Below are 22,206 nucleotides of genomic sequence, written 5' to 3' on the forward strand. Positions count from 1 at the left end.
GGGTAATTGTTTTTCCAAATTAAGGGGTTAAAAGTAAAAATGAATCACAATGAAACAAAAAAACAAATAAACAAAAAACTGCCATACGTGGTTTTAATTTTCCTAACATATATGTGTGTCCTCTTTGTTTGTTTGGTGTTGTTCTGTCATTATATACATGTTCCAACTGTAACCAGCCAAGAGGCTGCAGATGAAAATGAGCTTTAAGCTAACTGTGGTACAGTATATCAAACTGTAATATTTATGCTTAATATTGTAAAAGAAATGAATGAAAATGTTTTAAGAATAATAGTCCTCTATCCCTTGAACTGTTGTCTGTTGTTGTCCATGACAATGGTGTATATGCAGCCACATAAATAATTACAGTAGTTGATCTCAGAGCTAAAATTTGAAATTTTTTTCCTTGATTTCCAGATCAGACGCCCACACCAACACGTTTCTTGAAGAACTGTGAGGAAGTGGGATTGTTCAGTGAACTGGACTGCTCCATTGAGCAGGAGTTTTGCAAGGCCCAGGAAGAAGAGGACAGTAAACAGGTACTGCAGACAGTAAAAATTCTCAGGCTTAAAAAAACAAAAAAACCCTTCAGGTGAACCCAAAGCAACCCACAGCCACCCACAGAGCTTAGGTCAGGTAGTTGTGAACTGTTATCTGCTGCAGTCATCAGTCTTGTCACTAACAGCAGCCCACAAACTCTGAACTGATGCACATACTTTTAATAGATTCAGAACCCTAGACCTCATGACAACCACACTCTGCTCATCTGTAAAAGAGCTGATAACCACAGATATGTAGACACCTTCAATATTTCTGCCATATTTTCTTCTTTTCATCCAAAGCGTCGTCATATGTTGTACATCAAGCCCTTGTTTAGCCCCAGATGTTATGCTCTCTGATCCCCATCAGTCTTGTTGACAGTGACAGACAGGGCTAGCAGGTGGAGATTTGTCACCTACCACAGGTGAGGAGAAGAGAGATAACTTCTCCACCTGTAACTTCAAACAGCTCTCCAGCCACCTCTCGGGGATGGAGTCCTGTTTCTTCCCAGGAGTAAAGACAGACCCCTGAGACACCTTTGGGGCAGCAATAAAAGACCAGACCAGACACTCTTGCATGTGAGCAGAGTCACGGAGCTTTGACATTTCACAAAAGACGTGATCATTTATGCACTATGGATCTGCCCTGAGGCACCTTTACCTGAAACATGGGTACTCGTCAAATCACCACAAGACAGACTGCTTATCTAATGTCTGGGAAGATGTGCAGCGCACGCTGATGCTAAGCTGTCGTCTGGGTGGTTTGGCTCTGGAGCTCGTCTGTGCTCAGGTCAGCCATGTCTAGCCTCCCGAGCCTGTGTGGTTTATGATGGGAGGCTCTGCTAAGTCAGCAGGAGGCGAGTTGGAGCAAGACTCTGTGGGGGCACAAGGCACAATAGGCAGAAATAAGGAACGAAAGCACTGAAACTTCAGGAAAACAGCAGTTGGCCAATGTAAATATAAAATAGTCACATATTCATGTACAGACACTACAGCATGAGCAGAGGAATGAGTGATGTAGCTGTATTGTATTGTATTTCTAAAAATTTGTGACTGTCTGTATTCTCCTTTTTATGTTTGATTACTGCCAGTGGCTGTTTCACTTTGGACTCAATGCAAATGACTTCAGCTTGCTGTTTGTTTTATACCAAGATATGTGAGTTGAGCTTGGAGATATATTGTTGTTTAGAGTACAGGTTTATTTTGGAATGTATATGCCATTACATGCAACAGAGGTAAAACAGACAAACTATCCTGCTGGGTAAATAGCAATAAGGAAGCCTGGTCTTCATTATACTCATTGTTTCCTCAACTCTACCCAGAAAAAGCCTGTAGATGATAGTTTACATAATTCCTCATTACCAGTTCAAGCTGGGTGTACAGAGCCCAAGGCCAAACAGTTGTAATGCTTGGGTTGTGCTGAAAATACAACTTGCAAGGAAAAAATTTGACACTCTTGACAGATTCCTAACCCTGGTTACACTTCTTGCTTTTCTCCTTCCCTCCTCTCTGCAGAACATCTCACTGCACGGCCAGGCAGGCCAAGGCCAGCACCAGCAGTCCCACTCACGGATGGGCAACCACGATACCAGCATAGTGATCCAGCAGGCCCTGCCTTCCCCTCAGTCCAGCTCCGTCATCACTCAGGCTCCATCCACGAATAGACAAATAGGGTGAGTGGGCAGTTGGAATAATCTAGCAAAACATCAGCAAGATAAAATTAAGTTAAAAAAGTAAATTTTATTAAACTTGCAACAGAAAAAGCAGAAAGAATAGTTTTTGGTATTTTTAATTCAACGTGGGTGTGTTGTGTGAGTTTCTTTTTGTTACCATGGCGCAGAAGCAGTGTAAAGAACTGCTGACAGACTAAAAATTATCTGAGAAATGCAGTGATCGGAGTGTATCCTCTCACCTCAAGAGTGTCCCCATTATAGCTACAGCCTTAGGCTCAGCCTGGTCCCTTTGTGTCCATGCCGATTGTCATCACTCCGTAGTCTCTGAGGTAATGTCAGTATTTTGTTACATTTGGAGCAGTGTGTGTGGGACTGGCGATTCATGTTTTGCTGTTCATTCAGTATTGTCCCACAGCAGAACATGCCAAAGAGGGTCCCAGAGGACAAGATGAGGTCATTGTTGAAGCCTCAGTCGTGACTGCTTTTACAACGGTTTAGCATTTCATGCTCGAAAATAGTTCTTTTCACTGTATGGGAATGTCAGCCACAGCACCAGAGCTCTGTTTTTCTGACACCTTTGCATACAGGTGTATAATAACAGACAATATAGAGAATATATTAACAACAATCTGTATTGGCTGCTACTTCATTATTCACCAGCAGTGTTTAGCAGTCACTGAATAGTTCATAGAGTTTAAAGCATTTTCAGTTCTTTAAGGACAACATCTTTCCTTCTGTGACCTTTCGTTTTTACAAATATTCATACACACTTCATGAGGTCTTCATGAGGACACACCACTGACCTCATTCATTCCTCATCCCTTAACCCCAACCACCTTCAAACTTGTGCCAGGTCTTTGTTACTGTAAACCAGGCCTGTGGCAAGCTAGTTAGACATTGAGATGGCTCAGTGTTATAGGCCTGCGCTGTGTCGAGGTTGTCCTGTGTAGATTTACAGCTTGAGGAGCTAGTGAATATTGGATGGGAGGCCCATCACTAAGCCTGACTGACACCCCATCAGGCTCTTTGTCGAGGACAGGGGTGGAATTTCATCCCCTTGGAGGAGCAGCAATCACTGCCAGTAACAGAGACTTTGCCGGGCCAGCTTCACCTGAGTTTACCTGTCATTAAAAATTCCTCACCTTGCTAAAGCACAGACTTCACAGTCTTTTATGATAACAAATCCTTCACTGAACTGTTGAGAGACTGGTGGTGTTACACATCACATGTAAATCAGAGCTGGCATGCGCTGTGATAGTGGTTTTCAGCCACAGAGAGACACAGAAATCCCAGCTGCAGATATCTGTCGCACATTATTTCAGGCAGTCGCAGAACAGCAATTGTGTGTGCTGAGACTGCAGGGGTGTCACTTGTTTACTAGGATGGCAGTATCCTAACACATGAATAGAATGAGCAGATTCGCATGAGAGAAAACTGATCTGGAAATGTTCACATCAGCAGGAAAATGAGTTGAGGAAACCCCTCCACTGAGAAGCAATGCTTCCACAGGAAGCCATTAGGGCCAACCAAAGGCTTTGCGCACAGGGTTTCTCCACAGGAACTTCCTACATACAGGACATAGACTAACTGTACTCTGTACTCCAGGCTGAGAGTTAGGGAGTCTACTGAAGGTCCAATCAATGGTTCCTGTGACATCTCAACTATAGTCTCCAATATGTTTTGATTTCCCATGTCTTAGTGAAGAAAAGAGAGTCATTTAAAACTGAATTTTAATCCACAGTGCACAAGTTTTTTATAGCTCAAATGTTTATGCTTAGATTTTATCAAAATGACTTTAGGGACCATCAAGAAACAGTAATCCTTGTCAAGAATTATTAAAGTATGTGCATGTGATCATTGTGGGCCTATAAAGCTTTTAATCTTGACACACTTTATAGTGCTCTGTGGTGAATATATCTCTTGAATGAGACAAAATCACCAAACAAAGTCAGTTTAATCTCACTTCCATCTGCTTCCTTGGTTTGTTCCTCTGCTCTGCTGAATGCACAGTGTGAGCATCCAATGAATTAGGATAACAAGTCATTTTCATTGCTCCACAATGTTTACTAAAGAGCTTTGAGGCTTGGAATCAATTAGGATTGGCTTTCCTCAAGTCCATTTACTTTAGGGTTGAACTGGGCCTGCAGCTGTGAAACCTGAGGACCTCTCTCTCGCTCTCTTTCTCTCTCTCTCTCTCTCTCTCTCTCTCTCTCTCTTTCTCTCTCTCTCTCTCTCTCTCTCCCCGCCTCCCTGTTCTGAGTCCCTAAACAAGGTCTTTGGGGAGCTGCACTGACACAAACCAGCGTTAAAACCAGGCATAAGAAAGAGCCAGCAGATCTTAATGTCACGGCTATCATTATCATACAAAGGGAAGCGGTGTCCAACAGATTTGAATGCTTTCTGCTTCTCATTTATAAACATCTGGCACTGAGTTATGTCAGAGTTAAATGCGTTGGACATTACGAGTCAACCATGTGAGATACAACATTCTGTGGAAACCTCAACCTTTTGCCTTGTAAGTGGAGATGTGTGAGTAGATGGGTGTGGGCACAAAGAATTAAAAATGACATTCTTCAATAGAGGAATTCACTCCAATCGTTTCCATTACATAGTATAATCAACCTGAATGCAGCTGGGTTAAGTGAGGAGTGATTACAGTGCAGATGTGGTAGAATATCTGATTGTCAGTTTATGATTACATGGTATTTTAATACCTCTCTAAATTTTGGGTGTGTATTAAAACAGGTGCTTTTATTAAGTGAGGACTCTTTCTTTAATGGTTAAAATTAGTAATTGTTGAGGACTGTGAGAACCTAAAAGGTGAAAAACGCTAAACCACTGACTGTTGATGCCAGGCAGTTTTGGTTTGTCACCATCTAAACAAGACAATATTTGAACATTTTTCATGGATATAGACCCCTTTCAAAGTAGAGGTTTGTATCATTTTACTCTTGTGCAAATGTGGCACAAACAACTTCTCATTTGCGGTTTGGCATTTATATGCTGTGAGACTTTTTATCTTCCAGTTTTCTACTTGGAAGATTTCATCTCTAAACATAAATATGTCTTACTGGTGATGTCCCACCCTGCACATGCTGTGTGCAGCTCTAAGTTTGGCTGTCACATCACTGTGCAGAGCTCTGAAGGAAGTCAATTTGTGGTTTCATTTCCCATGCTGCTTTAAATGCACAATATTTTTCACACCTTAGAGACACCATCTACTTGTGGTCCTTGTTTTTGCCTTTAAGGGAAGTAGCACAAATAGATGTTGGTCTGCATGCCTTCAGAACAGCAAGGTTTTATGCAAAGCCCAAGTGCAAGGGTGACATTTGTTGTGAATTTCCTGTGTTTTCTCAAGAAGATTTGGTGATAAGATGATTGATCATAAAGGACCACTGGGTGAAAGATCTCATGTGGGATACTGACACCTGCCATTCTCTTTGTTTCAGAGAATCAGGTTGACAAAGCTTTTTTTACCTTTATCTTTGCTTAATACTCATATAGCACTGCTCTCACAGTGCAATTGATTAATCCTACCCTTACAGCTTTGATAGTTTTGATGATTTTGATCCCGGCATATCACATTTTTATAGATTGCACAACACCTTTTCCCATGTGTATAAAACAACTATGCTGATTTCTACGCCCATTGTGCCAGTGCCAGAACGGAGAGAACCTCCACACCTCTGCACAAAGTTATGGACTTTCCATGGACAAACGTTGACCATGTAAACTTCACAACTTAAACAAAACTTCCTTTATTATTGTTTATGATTAGATTGCATTCAGCAAGTGGTGATAAGGAGGGAGGTCTGTTCTGAGTGCAGGAGGACAGGACCTTTGCAAAATGCCTGAGGTGCCCTCATGGTCTGACTTGACAAATGCCCTTCTCCACAGGCAAATATAGGCAACAGTCTCTACCATGTACATGGAGTAGTAGCAGGTGGAGAAAACATAAGAACAAACACACAAAGGTAAGACAAAGGTAATCAATTACAAAAAAGGAAAGAGAGAAAAAGAAAAAGAGAGAGAATGCAGGATGTACATCTGACCTGAATTAAGATGAGCTCATTGTGTACTGCAGTGGGTTTAATAGTGCGTTTGTAGAGGAACGCCCAGACTCTGTTCCCTCTCATTCCAGCGGGGCTGTGTCATCCCTGCCCCGGGGCCACCACACATGCAGGCTCAAGCACAAGCAACTCACACACAGGGACATGCCTCACAGCTCTGGGGAGTGCAGGGATCACAACGTGGGGAAGTGTGGAAAAGGGGGGATCAGAGGTGGACAGAGGAGAGGAAGAAAGGGATCAGAGGTGGATGGAGGAGAGGAAGAGGGGGGATAGGAGGTAGACGATAGGGAGGAAATGAAGGATCAGGAGGGTGGAGGAGAGAGAGTGAGAGAGGAGAGAGGCGTAAGATGTGGAGGGCATGGGTTTTTTATACCAGCAGGGAGGCTAGCAGGGTGGAGGAGAGGATAAAAGACATGTCTACACAGGGAAAGGAAAAGGTAGATCATGTTTGGATGGAAGCATGGACAAAGTGGGATCAGAACAATGAAGGTGTGGGAAACAATGCAGTGAGATTATGTAAGGAAAGTGGAGATGGAAAACTGAATGAGAGGCAGAGGGACGACACTGACAGTGGTAGACAGGAATCAGGTGGTAGGATAACAGGAAGAGGAGATGGTGAAGGAGGAGAGGGACCAACATGCGGGTAAATTTTAGTAGATCAAGAGGGAGAAGGATGAGGTATCACTGAAAGTGAAAGGGGCTTGGTATGCCAAATGTTACAGCATCAGTCAGGTGCTGCTGACAGATGCCAGGTAACGAGTTGACACAGTTGTTGCTGAAGAGTTTTTCTGATTCACCGGTGATAGGAATGCACTGACACGCTTTTTACTTTTGTTGAAAATGAAAGACAGCCCATCTTCAACCAATGGCATCTAAAGAATCAAAACAATATCATAGTTGGTGAACAAATATTGCAATACTAATACTAATTCACTCCAGAATATCATTCACCACCATTCCTCAACTGTGCTTTGGCATGGCTTTCCTCAGCTTGAGGCTCCCTAATGTGAGGACAACCCATCCCAGATCCATCCCAGTGCTGCACCCTCCCAGCATCAATCCCTCCTCTAGCCCGCTAATAAAAGTCAGCCTGTGTCGTAACCCATTAGGGCTGATTTATTTGATCAGATTCGTATTATTTCCTCAGTCCAAACCCCATGGCACTCTCCTCCCACCAGTGATTAAAGGCAGTAAATCAGGGGCAGGTCCTGTGTAGTGTTTACTCAGAGAGCCAGGCAGCTGCAAGCTGTTTGAGGCCCTTGTTTCTCCCTCTGTTTACCTCCGTTCCCATGGCGACTGCACCACCGTCTCCCGAACGTCTGGAACTTGGCCCTGGGCTGTTTTGGTTACGTTCGAAAGTTTTTAGCTGCTGTGTCTACCCAGAACTCGCAGTGACTTCACCCAGCGAGGAGTGAGCGCAGCGATGTTGGACGGGCCTGAGGAGGGAAAGAGAGGGAAAAGCGAGAGGAGGAGAGGAGGGAGGGACGAAATCTGGGGGTAGGCAGGCACAGGGTGGGGGGAGGGCGAAAAGCCAAGAGCATTACATCATTGCTGGAGCAGAGTCAGAAAGGGAAGGATATGAGTCAGTGGACTGACTGCACCTCTCTCTCTCCCTCTCTTGCTCCTCTTGGATGGCAGCCAACCCCCTTGTGTTTAAGTCCCCAGTACTTGAGTTTGAGCTGGGACTGTGGGGATTGGGACAGTAAAGCTTAGTGTGTGTGCAGACTGCAGGATTTGTAGGTTAGAGCAAGCATGTCCAGAGGGGCTTCATTTGAGGTGTGGGCACCCTGAGGGGTCCAGAAGAGAGTTATAGGGGATTAACAGTACAATGAACGGTTGTCAGCTCTGCTCCACCAGGGGGGAGAAAAATAGCAGGATAACTTAGAGAAATAAACTGTGGAAGAACAGATAAAAAAGCAAAAGAGAGACTCAGGGAGGGAAGAAGGTCTAGCAGTGATGTCATGGTGGAGTGAAGGTGGGTGGGGGCGGTGGTGGTGGTGGTGCAGTGGTGGTTCTTGGGCGGGGATTGTGGAAGAGAGCTTGGGCGGCTGAGAGCAAGGCACTCAGTAATGTGAGAGTGCAGGGTCAGGACTGCAGAGTGTCTACCTGCTCTCCCCCGGGGCCCACAGCCCAGGCTATTATCAATCCCCTCAGTGGAGCCACAGCCTGTCATTATTCACTCACATGCATACACACACATGTTTGCACACAGCCTCATGAACATCCACACTCTGGCACACGCACTTATTCACACACACAAACACTCTGAACATGAATCCACTAATCCGCTGTACAGTCGGATGCATAATGTTTTCACAGGCAAACAGATGTAAGAACAGAAATAGAAGAGAACTGAAAGGCGGGAACATGTTTTGTAAGAAATCAATAGGAATTTAGAGATCCTGCAAGCTGAAATGATGCATTTCAATAAAGTAAAAACACTGGTCACAGAAAAGAAAGTGTTTTAAGACAGAGTAAAAAAAAATGGTACTAAAAGCCTTTATTTAGTCAGGCATATTGGTTGAAACACACTGACTTTGCAGAAATTGTTAAAAAAAAAAACCAATAGTGGAAATACTCACCATAAGTTCCCAGAGCCCAGTATATTACATGTTCATATTGCTTGTTTGGTCAACTAATGTTCAAAACCCAAACAGAGGCAATTCATCATCAGCAAACTAAAGCAGGAAATATTCACATTAAAGAGGCTGGGGGATTTTTGCTTGAAAAAGAACTTGAACGATTACGTGATTATCACAATTACTGCCAGAGAATAAAGCATCCTAAAAAAAGTAATTTTTTTTTTCGATGGCTTTTTGCAGTGTCAGCATGAAGCTGAGTTAATCCTGAGAGGAAGTGCTGTCAGCTGTTAGCATTGGTTTTCCTCCCACTGGACAAGCAGGTTGTGTTTTGGTGTGTGTGTGTCTGTCTGTGTGTCTGTTTGTGTGTGGTGGTGACGGACACAATGTTTGTCCTTCCACTGCAGCAGGTGAGCACTGCTAACAGACCGGCGTAAAAGTACAACCTGTAAAGGCTTCAAAGGAGCCTTTCTTCTCTAGAGAGCGAGAACCTGATGTGTCTGTGCCGTGTCCCAACCTCTGCCAGTTACCGACTGTCACGAGTGACTCAGTGTCAGTATATTTCATTTTCTTATCTTGAATGAGGACAGACATAAAGAAAAACAGAGATTTTAATTTTTTGCCATCTGATTTAACTTTCCTAATGAGAATACCAGCACTGGAGAGCTTTTAACTGATTATTCCTGACTTAGAGGAAATCAGTAAAGGATCTGGCACACATAGTCTCTAGTATCTTTGTAACAGAGGAATTCATATAGTTACTTACAATCACCATCAGTACCCATTTTTAAAACCTCATGGCTGAAAAGATCAGATTTTCAGTAAAAGTTGCTGTGGCCATCTGTCTGCCCAGGACCATGTAGCACTACTCAGCATTATCAGGGTACTGTGTTTTTTGCATGCAGAAGGTTAGGATGTCATTGGACCCATTATTTTATGAATATATGCATTATATAATATATGTAACATGTATGTATCAATACACAGGACAACATTTTAATACATGTAACATTTCAGTACCATGCCTTTTGCAAAATGAGGAAATATGTTGAGTAAAACCACTTTAAAACCACACAATATGTGAATGAGCTAATTTCAGCTGTAGCTGTAGTTCCATGTAGATACATTCATTTGAAATTTATTTGAAGTGAACATATCAACCTCTACAGTGCAAAAAATCCACAGGCAGTCGTCATCCAGAATAAAAATCCAGCAAAACCGTTTCTATCTACAAAATCAACATCATGTCACTGCCACTGCCTCGTGACTGTTATTTCATCCTCTCAAACGCTGGCAGAGTCTGAAGGCGGAGGGAAACTGTGTTGATGTAGCGCACAGCTACACTGCATACCTCATTGTACTTTCATGACTTTTCCCATGTGGAAATGTTTGGATTCGCAGTGTTGCTCAGATGTCATATGTGCTGTTAAATGAGTGTGATTGTGATAAATTGGGATGTTAGACAGGAATGACACACAGTCGGGATGGTAATGGTCCTGTGTGTGTGTGGAGCAATCTAAAATGTCTGGGGCGTAAATGCACATATTTAGGTCTGGAAAAATACAGGTATTTATTCAGGTGGGGGGACCGTTTGCTCTGGTATACCCCTCCATTTGGCCATCACTGTCTCACTGCTCACTATAACGGTAATCCAGGCTGTGGTGTGGTCAATTGATTACATTAACCCGCTGAACGCAGCTAACCTAAATGCTTCTCGTTTGCACTAATTTCTAAATGCTCAAGGAAATGGAGCTTTATTGACTGGTGAGTGGCAGCATTCATCCTGATGATACTGATAACTGGAGGATCATTGATTATACTGACTGAGGTTATTAAAGAATCATGTTTTGAATACTGGTGTTTCATAGGCACTGTTTTACAGAGACTGAATAGTTACAGTATGCATGTGGGTGTAGCAGCACCCTGCAGCTGGGAATTGGTGTTCTCACAAGCAGGGATTTGGTGGCAGTTGTATAAATGATGTCACCCCGTGCAGATGGAGCGGTCTGGGTGTTTGGACGGCTGCAGCCTCGAGCCAGCGACTGAGACACGACTGCTGTCAATAGTTTAAGCTCAGCCTGGGATTCGTCCGTATTTGTGATTTATTGATGTGGCCGTGAGTGTGGATGGGCCTGTTGGTACGCACACACTTTTGTGGTCGCCAAAGGAGATTTTCCCCACAGGGCTTCCACCACTTGTAGCAGTTTTCTAAATGTGATTCTCATCATGCACATCTCATGTGGTTGTTATGACAAATATTGTTCATTCATCATCGCTGTCACCATTATTCATCCATTGTACTACATGAACTGTGCTTGTTTAAAGTGCATCCAAAAACTCCCAAGATGAGTCCGCGGTCACATACAGTACTCTGACTGTGTGTGACTTTGTAGCTGCAGAAACAAGTAGAAACAAAATACAACACAAGTCATGAAAGACGTTAGTTCTGAAATAGCACAGATGTGAAATGAAAAAATGCGTGAAATTACTTTTAAGACCTCAGAGTGTTTTTCTTAAGCAATCGCTTGTAGAATTGCCATAGTCCACGGGCTCTTGTCAGTTTAATGCACTTTGTCGATAGCCAATCCCCCAGTCATGGTGCTGCAGCCAGCACAGAGATTTGCAAAGTGTTTGTGAGGAAGAGCATTTTTCAGTACAAAAACACTTTGGATAACTTCTCCTCTCTGGAACATGTACTGTATGCTAAGAGAGACATTCATGTATTGTTTATAGAGATGCTGAAACTTTTTGTTCATGACAAACTAATTCCAGTACAATCTGCAATATTTTCTTTGCTTCTTTAAAACCCCAGAGGTCTGTGTGTATTTTACATGGATAATCAATAGCTTTCCAACTTAAGTTTTCTGCCTTTTTTCCCCATATGTCTCACTTGGTGCACAATTTCATGAATACCACATTTATTTCTGTTTAGCATAACTAGCATAACATATAAATAATTATGGTTTATTTTAACTACGTACAGAATTAGTAGTTTATAATACACTGTAATGTAGTTGTAATCAGGTAAAAGGAGTGTTTATGTGTAACCACATTTTATGACATATAATTATAGCTGTTTTATACTGTGTCATCAATCGGTCATTACAGATTTATACACCAGTTATGGATGCATCATAGTGGTGTTAGTAGTGGTGTTTGATGCTGTTATGTGACAAAACAAAGACTCTTAGATTATCTGTAACAGTGCAAAACTTCAAGCTCTTTGTCTGTGTGTGTCCTCTCAGGCCTGTTCCCGGGTCTCTGTCCTCACTGCTGCACCTACGACACAGACAGAGACAGCCTCTGCCAGCCTCCATGCCTGGAACGCTGCCAGACCCGACCATGCCTGGCTCCTCCGCTGTGCTGATGCCCGTGAGTACAACAATGGAGCACAGAGTGCACTCACTCACTGGTGCACTCACACATGCAGAAGCAAACTCACCCGCTCATATAGTAAGTGACGACAGCGTACATTTAGACTGCGCATAAATATGTAGGTTTGCAGTTTTGGTTTGGTTGGTTTTGGATGTTTTCTATCACCATTAAAATGACTTACAGCAGTTTATCAAGGAAGTCATATCCTGTATAAATGAACGATTCTGCCCCTGGGTTTAGAATATAGATGGTATTGTAATTAAGGCAGAAAGATATAGGGGACCCACATTGGGAAGTGGGGAATGATAACAACCCAGTGAAAACTCCTCGTATCAGGATTCTAATGATACAACATATGTTCTCATTGTAACACAAGACAGGCCGTGTTTATGGTATGGAAAAAACTCCCATGTTTATTAAATTAAGAGCTAAGCGATTTTGGGGAAGATTGACGGTTCAGGAAAGGGGTGCAGGTTTGGGTGATATTTTTACACAAAACACACTTAGTGCAATTAAGGCTGTGTGTCACGTTCTAGGCCTGAGTCTCTGTGGACGAGGGTGGAGGGAGTGGGGGTCAGGCAAGGCGGGGGGCTGGGGTGGAGAGGGGCCATTCCCCATGGAAACCACCACACCACCCAGAGCTTAGCAGCTGGGAGGCCGCAGCAGCTTACGCACACACATGTATGCACACAGACACTCACACAAAGGTTTCTTCTTTCCTGCATATACTGCTCGGTGAACACTGCTCACATCATCACCCCGCACAGGTGACCTCTCATCCCTGGCGGCTTACCTGCTTGATTTCCTCACATTCAGGTCTCAGCGTGACACATGACCACATCGGCTGGGGTCAGAGGAGCCGCACACATACATTAAGACAGATTCACCTCATTAACACATACTGCACCAAGAGGGGCTGGGGTTTAATGGGTTAGTGTGACTGACTGACTGACACTCACCACAGTATTATCAGAAACACACACACCCCTGTTGCACCGGCTTCCTGTGTTAAGTCCCTCCGTGCTGGCTTCCTGTTTTGGGTCAGCTCCAGTTATCATCACACAGAGCTGTGCACAGGGCAGGCTGTCATGTGAAATCAGGCTCTCATGCGTTCTCATCTCATCCCACACAGTCTCACCCTTTTAATGCTAAAGCTTTTTTTGTGTGAAAGCAGTGATAGCATCTTGTGAAGACCTAACAATAACAATAAGCGGCATAAATCATAGCTAAATGAACAGTGTATTTGTTGATTCATCCCGTATCAATAAGTTTTGTGCTGTATGAACAATAAGTCTGCACTTGTCTGAGTGTTGTCGTGGTGTTATAATCTTCAGATGGAGAGACAAATGTCCATGGGCTCCAATATGATGGGTATGCAAGGACCCGCCCACAGCAACTCCTGCTCTTCCACTCACATTCCCTCCATGCACTCAGAAGCCAAACTGGTGAGTATATACATGTATTCACATGGATATGCACATTTATGCACACACATACACGAGCGCGTGCACACACAAGCTCAAAGTGTTGCAACTCTCTTTTCCACTGGGCTGTGCCAGCAAAGCTGTGCTCTTAGGTCTGTGTGGATTTCATCATTTGGTGTGTAATCAAAGCTGTGTCTGAACCTGCCAATGCTGCACTGGAGACTCTGGCTGGAATAAAGGGCCCTTTATGTGGTTGTGGCTGGGCTGCCCACCGACTGCCTGATGTATATCTTAATGTACAGAACATGTTCTGTAGGTCCTGCAACTTGTTAGCACTAGTTTAACACAGCAGGGAAAAAATCAAATGACCTCATCCTTCACAAAGCAGGCAGTTAGAGCAGTGGGAATGAGACGTAGCTGAGAGAAGAGAAAGTCAGAGAGGAGACAGTTTTTGAGAGTTAAGAAGCTCAGAGAATGACTGGAAAAGCTGAAGAAAAAGAGACCTTCCACCCTGTCCAGTTTTGCACTCTACTGCTGCTGCAATACAAATGCCAAAGACTGACAGTATACCTCTGATTAATGTCAAATGGCTTCACAGTTACACTCTAGGTGATATAAACTGATTAATACTGTAGCAACATGACCATCAGCCAACCTTTGTTTTCAAAATAAATAACTCTGAAAATGGAAAAGGCTCCATAGAAATAAGAGCAAGTGTCATGACTGGGATATCAGAAAAATCACAAACCATAATGAAAAGCATTGGCTGTTCTTTGTGTTTGGAAAGGTTCACTGATAGCTGAGTTTGCTGGAGAGAAACATCTTGTGGAGAGAGAGAGAGGGAGAGCGAGAGAAGAGGTAGCAGAGGTCATTAGAAGAGTTATTGCTCTGATAGAGGAGAGCGGGAGCATTCCCAGGGCATTTAATTCTCCCTCTTCCTCCTGCTCTCTCAAGATTGATCGTCTTTGTAGTCTTTTGAATCTCTTCAACTGTTCCTATGGTAACACGCTGGGGTAACACAATATTAGTGTATTAGGCTTATCTCTCCTCTGGCCGTCATCCAGACACATCTTACTCCTTTTTTTTCTCCTCCTATCTATGTAATTGAATTGTAAATGCTCTGTTAGGCCTCCCATAAACATATGCAGTCACTAAATGGCTACAGGCCCCTGGACCATGCAACTTTCTGGTTAGTTGGCCATTCAGACACAAGGCACAGCAACCAAATGTGGATCAATTGAGATTCCGCTCCCTGATGTCTGAACGCAACTGATGGAATTCCATGATTGTGGACAGAAAGTGAGAGACTAATTGTGTTATCGGGGTGCGATCTCCAGCAAGGGTTTCATAAGCATAGACGGGGTCTCTAATGTCTGTAATATCCGCGCCCGGGCCAGGTCGATAAATACGGCCTCGCTATCGGATAACTGGGCCATGATCAGGCCCATGTGTCCCCTGCGACGTTCTCAATCCGGCTCTAATCGCATTACCCCGACCATGTTGACTTTCCGCCAATGGGAAATCTCCGCACTGTAACCCCACACCCCCGAGGCATGGACCTGGATACACTCTTTCTCCTCAACGTTTACATTGTACGAGCAGAGAAGGGGATTGAGTGGGACTTTGATAGACACAGAGGAAACTGATAGACAGGCTGAGTGGAAGGGGGGGGGGGTATTTGAAAGGCGAGAGACTGTATTGATGTTCTGAGACACCAAACGGTGAATGAGAGAGGGAAATTGGAAGAATTCTTTGTGATTGACATGAAAGGACTTCTGCTCAGCCTAGTTTCCTGCACCCCTCTCCATGTGTGAGTGCATGCGCGTCCATATGTGTGCGCCTGTGATTGTTTGATATTTTGTGGTAACTGGAGGCCTCTGTAGCAGGATTAACCCTCCCCGACCAGAGAAAGCATGCCCAGAGCCTTGGCTAATGAAGGCTAATTGATTTTGTGGTGGGCCAGAGCAGCACGGAGGCCTGTCTCTGGTGTAAATAGTTAATGAGCCGAAGGACTGCTGTGGCCCCTTGGGGACTCATATCTCGCTCTAAGCTCTCTGTTTGTGCTCTCTGGGCCAAAGACTGTATCTGCATCAGTGCCCATCTTTGTTCTCCTCCATCTCTGATTTTCTCCTTAAGTGCCATCATTTAAGTGGTACAGAAAAGCCTGACGGTGTAGTAACTGACTTGCACGTTCTCCCTTATTGCTTTTAGCTTGTTGTTTGGGAGTGTGTTGCTGAGATTGGAGTGCTTTTTTAGTTTTGGTACAAGGGTTTTTTTCTTTTTTTTCTTCTTCTTTTTTCTTTTTCTTGTGAAGGACTGGGTGCTCATGGTGCCGGGTGTGGTTGTGTTCTGCTCTGTTGTGGTCTAGGGAATAGAATGGTGCGTGTTGTGTGCTGGAGGTTGTGGGATAGTTGACCCTCACAGCGTGGAGGAAACGCTGCAGAGAGGAGGCCAAGTTCCACAGCACGCCGGCCAAAGCATTACGTCACCACTCAGAGCCAGTTCTCCACGGGGCCTCGCAAAACAGTCGCACACACATGCACTGCCTGCTCCAACTCTGTGTCATCCTCCTTGCACGCTGTCAGATATTTAGACAGCCACAAACACATATAAACACACTGAGAGACAGTCAGTTACTTAAAAACAAGTTTCAAACGAGACATGCACGTAACACATGCATATGTATACAAGACTAAAATCGGTGACTGGTTTTAATGTTGTGGCTGACGGGTGGTGTACGTGGCGATGCTGTTCAAACACACATGCGCATACAGTATGTGCACTGTATTCTCCTTTAAAAACCTTCCTCTCCTGCTCAGATGGTTTGATATGTTTGTTTGTATGATGAAAGACATTCACTATCATTTCTCATCTACAACAAGGAAAGCCCAAACAGACCCTTATCAACTGGTTCTAAATAACATCTGCAAGTGCCAACTATGGGACATGACTCAGCTCGTGTCAGTGGGACCCTTTTCAAAGCGGTGCACTTTGGCATTGTTTGTGTGTCCCCTTTAAATGAGCTCCATGCTTTCCACACATCCCGCTTGCCTGCTAATTTCAGACAGAGGGGCCTTGAAACAGTTTGGTGTTGGTGTATGAAAATGTGTTATTTATTATCTCCCAATTATCTATTGTTTACATTGTTACTAAGGACAATAAATTTGTCACTAAGCATCAGGCTAGGTGCTGAGTTTTTTATGAGGTAAACAATACTATATGTTCCTTCATTGGAGCTCTCTTGGCTGTGGAGCTGGCACTAGATGGGTGGATGACATAATTCCTGGCATGCTCTAAATGTACTCCTTTTTTACTTGAGGAGGGAAAAAAACTGCACGTCTCTTAAAGAAACATTTCATAGGACACAGGAGGACCAATAATCAAAGTGTTTCTAGCACACTAATGTAGCTTTTTACATTTCATTTACACAACCCTTAATGTTCTTATGTTTCAGTCTAGTTACAGAATAGCAACAGGCATTTGGCTCAACAGCCTTAAAGATCAAGTTCTCCCCTAAACAGCGAAAAAGTGAAACGTAAGAATTACATACATATTCTGTTTAGAAATGCCAAGTAAAGAAAAGCTGTCGAGCAGCCACAGATGTGTCAGTTTTCGACTCACCGCTTCACGGTGATTGATTGAGCGATTAGCTCAGTATGAAGTCATTTGTAAGCAGTTAAGCCATTAGCGTACGTGGTAACCCTGTTACGTGTTCCATTCATTTTCTTCCACTGTAGTAGGGGAGCACCTCTGGCTAAAACTTCCTTTTGTGAGGAGGAGCAGTACACACAATAGGAGTGTAACTCCAGGTTTTGTAAGCAACATCTGTATGAATGGTGGCATTGTCAGGGTATGATGTCATCGGAGAGAGACGGTGAGCTAAGAGCACAGCTGAATCTGCACACTGCTTCGCCAATCTCTAGAATATGTGTATGTATGTTGTGTACATTTGTGTTCATGCTTATGGTTGTGTGTGCAATTGGCTCACTCTCAGTGCACTGGCACCCTCTCTGGCAATCATTGTCCTTAGAGTCGAACCACATCTGTGTGGGCTAAAACAAACCATGAAGATAGAGTTTGCACATAGTTTTTGATATTGATCTGTTATGTACATATGCATGGTTAGTTAAGTCAATATGTGGATGTGAGATTAACACCAGTCAGACAGGGACACAGGCCACATTACAAGATATGTCAAGATGCAAAGTTACAAAAAGAGAAAGTTAAATGTCAGTGTAACGTATGCAAAGAAACTTTTGTAGATGGTAAACACGTGATGTTTTTCTCTATTGCCATGGAGGAAAGTGGTTTCAGCAGAGTGAAGTGCAGGAATGAGGAGCTGCAGGACCAGTATGTCTCTGCCAGTTTATCAGTGTTGGACACAGACCAGAGAGGGGCCCCTCTCTCACTGCTTCCACTGTGTTGCCATTGCCAAAATGTTTGGTTTGTCTGAACCACAAAGATATTCTATATGCTGTATAGTAATAGTCAAAGATAAATGAACATGTTGTATAGTTTTCAAGATGTTCTGCCTCTCATTTGACAGGCCTCATCAATCCTATTCACTTAATGAACAATGTGTTCAACCACACTTGTCCCATTTATACTCACTGCTTTTATAGGTTAATTTATGTCCATGCATCTCACTGCTTAACCAGAGGTGTTTCTGTTCTTTAGCCTACTTTTATTAATATAAATGGGAACACCTGCAGTACGATTCAGCAGCACCACAAATTGCAGTCTCCGAAATGATCATAAAGTTGAATCAACACCAATCAAGACAGTGTCAACAAAAACCTAACATTATAACCTTTATGAAGGAGGATTGCAAGGCTGTTGTTTTAGCTAGGTGTACTTACCTGGCAATGGGGAGTATTGCTAAACACAATTGATCTAGAACAGCCGTTCTATGTCACTGCATCAATACCAGAAATGGTATTTAAGTGACAGGCCAAAATGCATATGAAATTCACATTTGACATATATTAAAAATGTCACCAAAGGGTGAGTTCTCCCTTAATTTTATTAAAGTGAGGGGACTGTAGATGAAACCTAAGCTGCTAGAGCATTATTGGTTGCTGTTTCTGTATTATTGATAAAAAGCTTTTGTTTTATAACTGAAATTCAGGGTTGTCGTTGAAAAGCTAATAAATAGTGATGTGTTTGAAGGACTGTGTGTACTGGTACGTTTATATTTAAGTAGTTACATGTGTGTGTGCTTGTATAGCCTATGTGTGTGTGTATGTCTTTGTGTGACTGTACACGGGTGGGGTTACGGGCGAGGGTGGCAGTTGTGGCGCATCTGTTTGTCTTTGCGTGACCGCATGTTGTTTTAGCTGTGCTGATGGGAGGTGTATATGAAGACCATTTGGTCATGGTTCAGGGCCCGTGAATGGGACGGGGCTCCGGGCAAAGCCAAGCTTGGGTAAACCAGCTGCGGTCGCTACACTGGCCAGACGGGACTGGTGCAGTCACTATGAGCCCCCATGGGCGCCTGAGCAGTGAACGAGATAGTCACTGGACTCCAAAATAACCACTCAAACACTGGAGGGGTGATCAGGGGTCATAGTCAGTCTGATAAATGTTAGTTAAGGTTTACCAGTTGTTACCTCATCTCTCGAACCAGTTAGTTCTTACAGGTTGGAACCACTCCAGTTTTCTCCTCGAACAGGAGAATGGATTGACTCTCAGTTGTGTTGAATAGGTGTCTTAACAATGTGTGATCTAATCCAAATGTAATAGAAATAGCTTGAATATGTTGACAGAAGAAATGTGAGAATGCACAATATATATATATAAACACTGAGCTGCAGGGAAGTTAAGAGTCATTTTTCAGCCAAAATACACATCATTAGAGGTATGTTATGTACGCATCTTTGAAATTGTCCTTGATTCAAGTCCTCTCATTTCAAGTTACTTGTATTAACATGATGGTGTATAATTTGTCTGTCACTTTTGATGCCACAAATTAAGACACACGCTGGTGTTTATTTTTGCATTCTTCGCGTCTCTGTCTTTGAGGTATCCTCTGCATTCAACACTGTGGCAGTGGGTGTAGTGATAACCATGTAGGCTGTGCTGGAGCAGGGCTTTACAAGAGAGGGAACAGTGGGGATATACAGACTTGAGTCAGAGGCCCATCCATTAAGTTGACAGGGTGGAGAAGCTGCCAAGAGTATGAGCGCATGCTTTGGAGCATGCTCCTCAGTGGGCGTGTGTCTCGCTGCGCCCATACCGCCACGGTTCCTCCGAGCACCACCAGAGCGTCTGGCCCTGGCAGAACAGCCAGTCTATGTCCATCTCTCCCCGCCTGTGTCTGGAACCACAGGGAGGCTCTGTTCCGTCCCCGGCTCTGATCAGCTTGGCCCAGAACTCGAGAGAGGAGAGAGGGGGCGACATTACAGTCCAGTGCTCCCATCAGACTGTCTGCTTTGCTGTTCCCTGAGGAAATCAGTTTAACAGTCCCCAGCTCTTGGCAAGCGTAGGGAGAGGGGGTGGAGGAACAGGGAAGAGGTGTGTGTAAGAGAGAGAAATGGGGGGGTGGTGGTGTTACTGCCTCTCTGGGCGAGAGGGAAATCTAATAAAATTGGACTAATGGGGGTGTGGAGTTTTAGGGGACAGAGAGTGGGTTTTGCAGGCAGGCACTGGTGGGTAGTGGTTGTTGTGGAGATGAGGAGGATGGAATTAGATCCTCTCGAGTTCTTGGCAAAGCAGTGGAGCCAAACTCCTGCTTTCAACTGCAGATGGTGAACCCATGTTGGGTTTAAAGTGTGAGTTAGGGGGCCTAGGCCTACAAAATACACTGCCAGGAAAGTTACAGCTATGATATATTATGCAATTAGAAATACCGTACACATACACATGATCACTGAACATGCTGCTGTGCTAGTACAGCGTTAACAAAAGGCTGACAGAGACAGACAGAAGCTCTAATGTTTCTCTGTGGACTCTTAAATGTGAAGCAGAAGATCTCCATTTGAAACTGTGATCTTTTTGCACTTAAACTATGACTCCACAGACTGGTTAAATCTTTCTAACCTGCTGTAAGGCGCCAGAGGGACACAGGTCCCCTGATAGTACACTGCTCCACTTTTAAGGGGAATAAAAGTGCTCACCTTGACCTCACTGGGTTTGATTTACCCATCCAGAGGCGGGCGTGGTCTCCTCCCTTTGTACCTGCTCTGTGCTCTTGCTTTCTCCTCCCAGGGTTAATAGATATGAAGTCATCTGGCGAGGAGAAACCTGAGTGTGTTCTCAGGATGTGCCCGGAGCACTCACTGGGACATCACTCAAAGCCCCCCCGTGTCAGGGAGGAAGCAGCCATTAATAAATATCATTAATGGGTGATTACCTGGTATCCCTGAAACCACATAAATGAGAAAGGCCTAAAAAAAGGAGTGGGAGTGGATAGGTCACGGGGCAAAGGTCTAAGAGGAGATAGCTCCCCTCCAGGCAAAATATGGCTGAATCAGGGATGGTGTTTTAACAATGGAAAATCAATAGTTCTACTACTTTCAGTGCACTGTCAGAATGCATGAAATGTGGTGTCAAATGCATGTGATTGCAGGTATATAGGCTGCACACTTATAGATTTATCCTGGAAGACGCTGCCCTTGTCTCTATGGTGTCACTGACTGCTCATTCTCTTGTTGTGTATTTGCTGTGTTTTTCCAGTTCTCAACAACAGCAGGGTAGACAGGGGTAGGAGAGACTGTGTGCCATCCCATCTGTGAGTGCCCTGCACTGCCACAGGCTAACACCTGCACTGATTTAATGACTGTTTTCTGCGGGGGCCATGTTGCTGCAGGAGAAATGTATATGTATGTGTGTGTGTTATTAGAGCGAAATGCACATGGTGGTTAAGTTCTTGTGCTTAGCACAGTCTGGGGAAATACAACCATGTGTTAAAGAGTCATTAGGGAGCTGATGAAGGTGTTTGAGAATCACAGCCTGCTCATCATCGCTTTGCTAACGTCCCTTAGTTGCGTCACTGTGGTTCTGGATACAAAGACTTAAGTTTTGGCCGAGCTGGGTTTAACTGAGCCGTGTCTCAACTCCAGATGGAGCAGTAGCAGGCACTTGTGCAGATAGCGTCAGGAGTAAGCTTGCATCACGGTAATGTACTGTATCTCATTCTTTAAACTCTGTTGTTTAATTCATGTGTGTTGATATAATAACTGTCACACAAGTAGGCTTTTGTTTTTTCTTGCTGGATGTTCCTCTGTCTCTTGGATCTGTTTGTTAAGAGGGATAGGTTATGCCACAGATACGCTGTCTTAGTTTAACAATGTAAATATTCACTTGTGTTGCATCAAATTACGTTGATAAAACCAACGCGATCTTAACTGTTTTGTTTATGTCAGTCCTCTAATCATGCACGGTCCTTTTCTTATGTCATTTTTTTTCTATCCTGTTTATAACTGTCACCACAAAGGCTTGTATAGAGGCCCCTCTGCTCTTTGACCTGCCTCTGTACTCTGACACTCTCGGGCCTCTTCGGATACAGGCTAATTCAATTAATAAACAGATAGCCCTGCACTGCCAGCTGG

General features: G+C 43.8%; 1 protein-coding gene across 4 annotated transcripts in view; it reads left to right on the top strand.

The window, feature by feature from the left end:
* Nucleotides 1–22,206, top strand: part of creb5b (cAMP responsive element binding protein 5b) — a 42,757-nt gene that overhangs the window by 11,423 nt on the left and 9,128 nt on the right. For all 4 annotated transcript variants that reach the window (XM_018688505.2, XM_018688513.2, XM_018688499.2 and 1 more), the window contains 4 exons: nt 415–536; nt 2,052–2,209; nt 12,104–12,230; nt 13,568–13,678. In XM_018688505.2, the coding sequence (XP_018544021.1) occupies nt 415–536; nt 2,052–2,209; nt 12,104–12,230; nt 13,568–13,678 (518 nt within the window). The remainder of the gene's footprint in view (nt 1–414; nt 537–2,051; nt 2,210–12,103; nt 12,231–13,567; nt 13,679–22,206) is intronic.

The sequence above is a fragment of the Lates calcarifer genome, linkage group LG15 (genome assembly GCF_001640805.2).
Source record: "Lates calcarifer isolate ASB-BC8 linkage group LG15, TLL_Latcal_v3, whole genome shotgun sequence".
Taxonomy (NCBI): domain Eukaryota; kingdom Metazoa; phylum Chordata; class Actinopteri; family Centropomidae; genus Lates; species Lates calcarifer.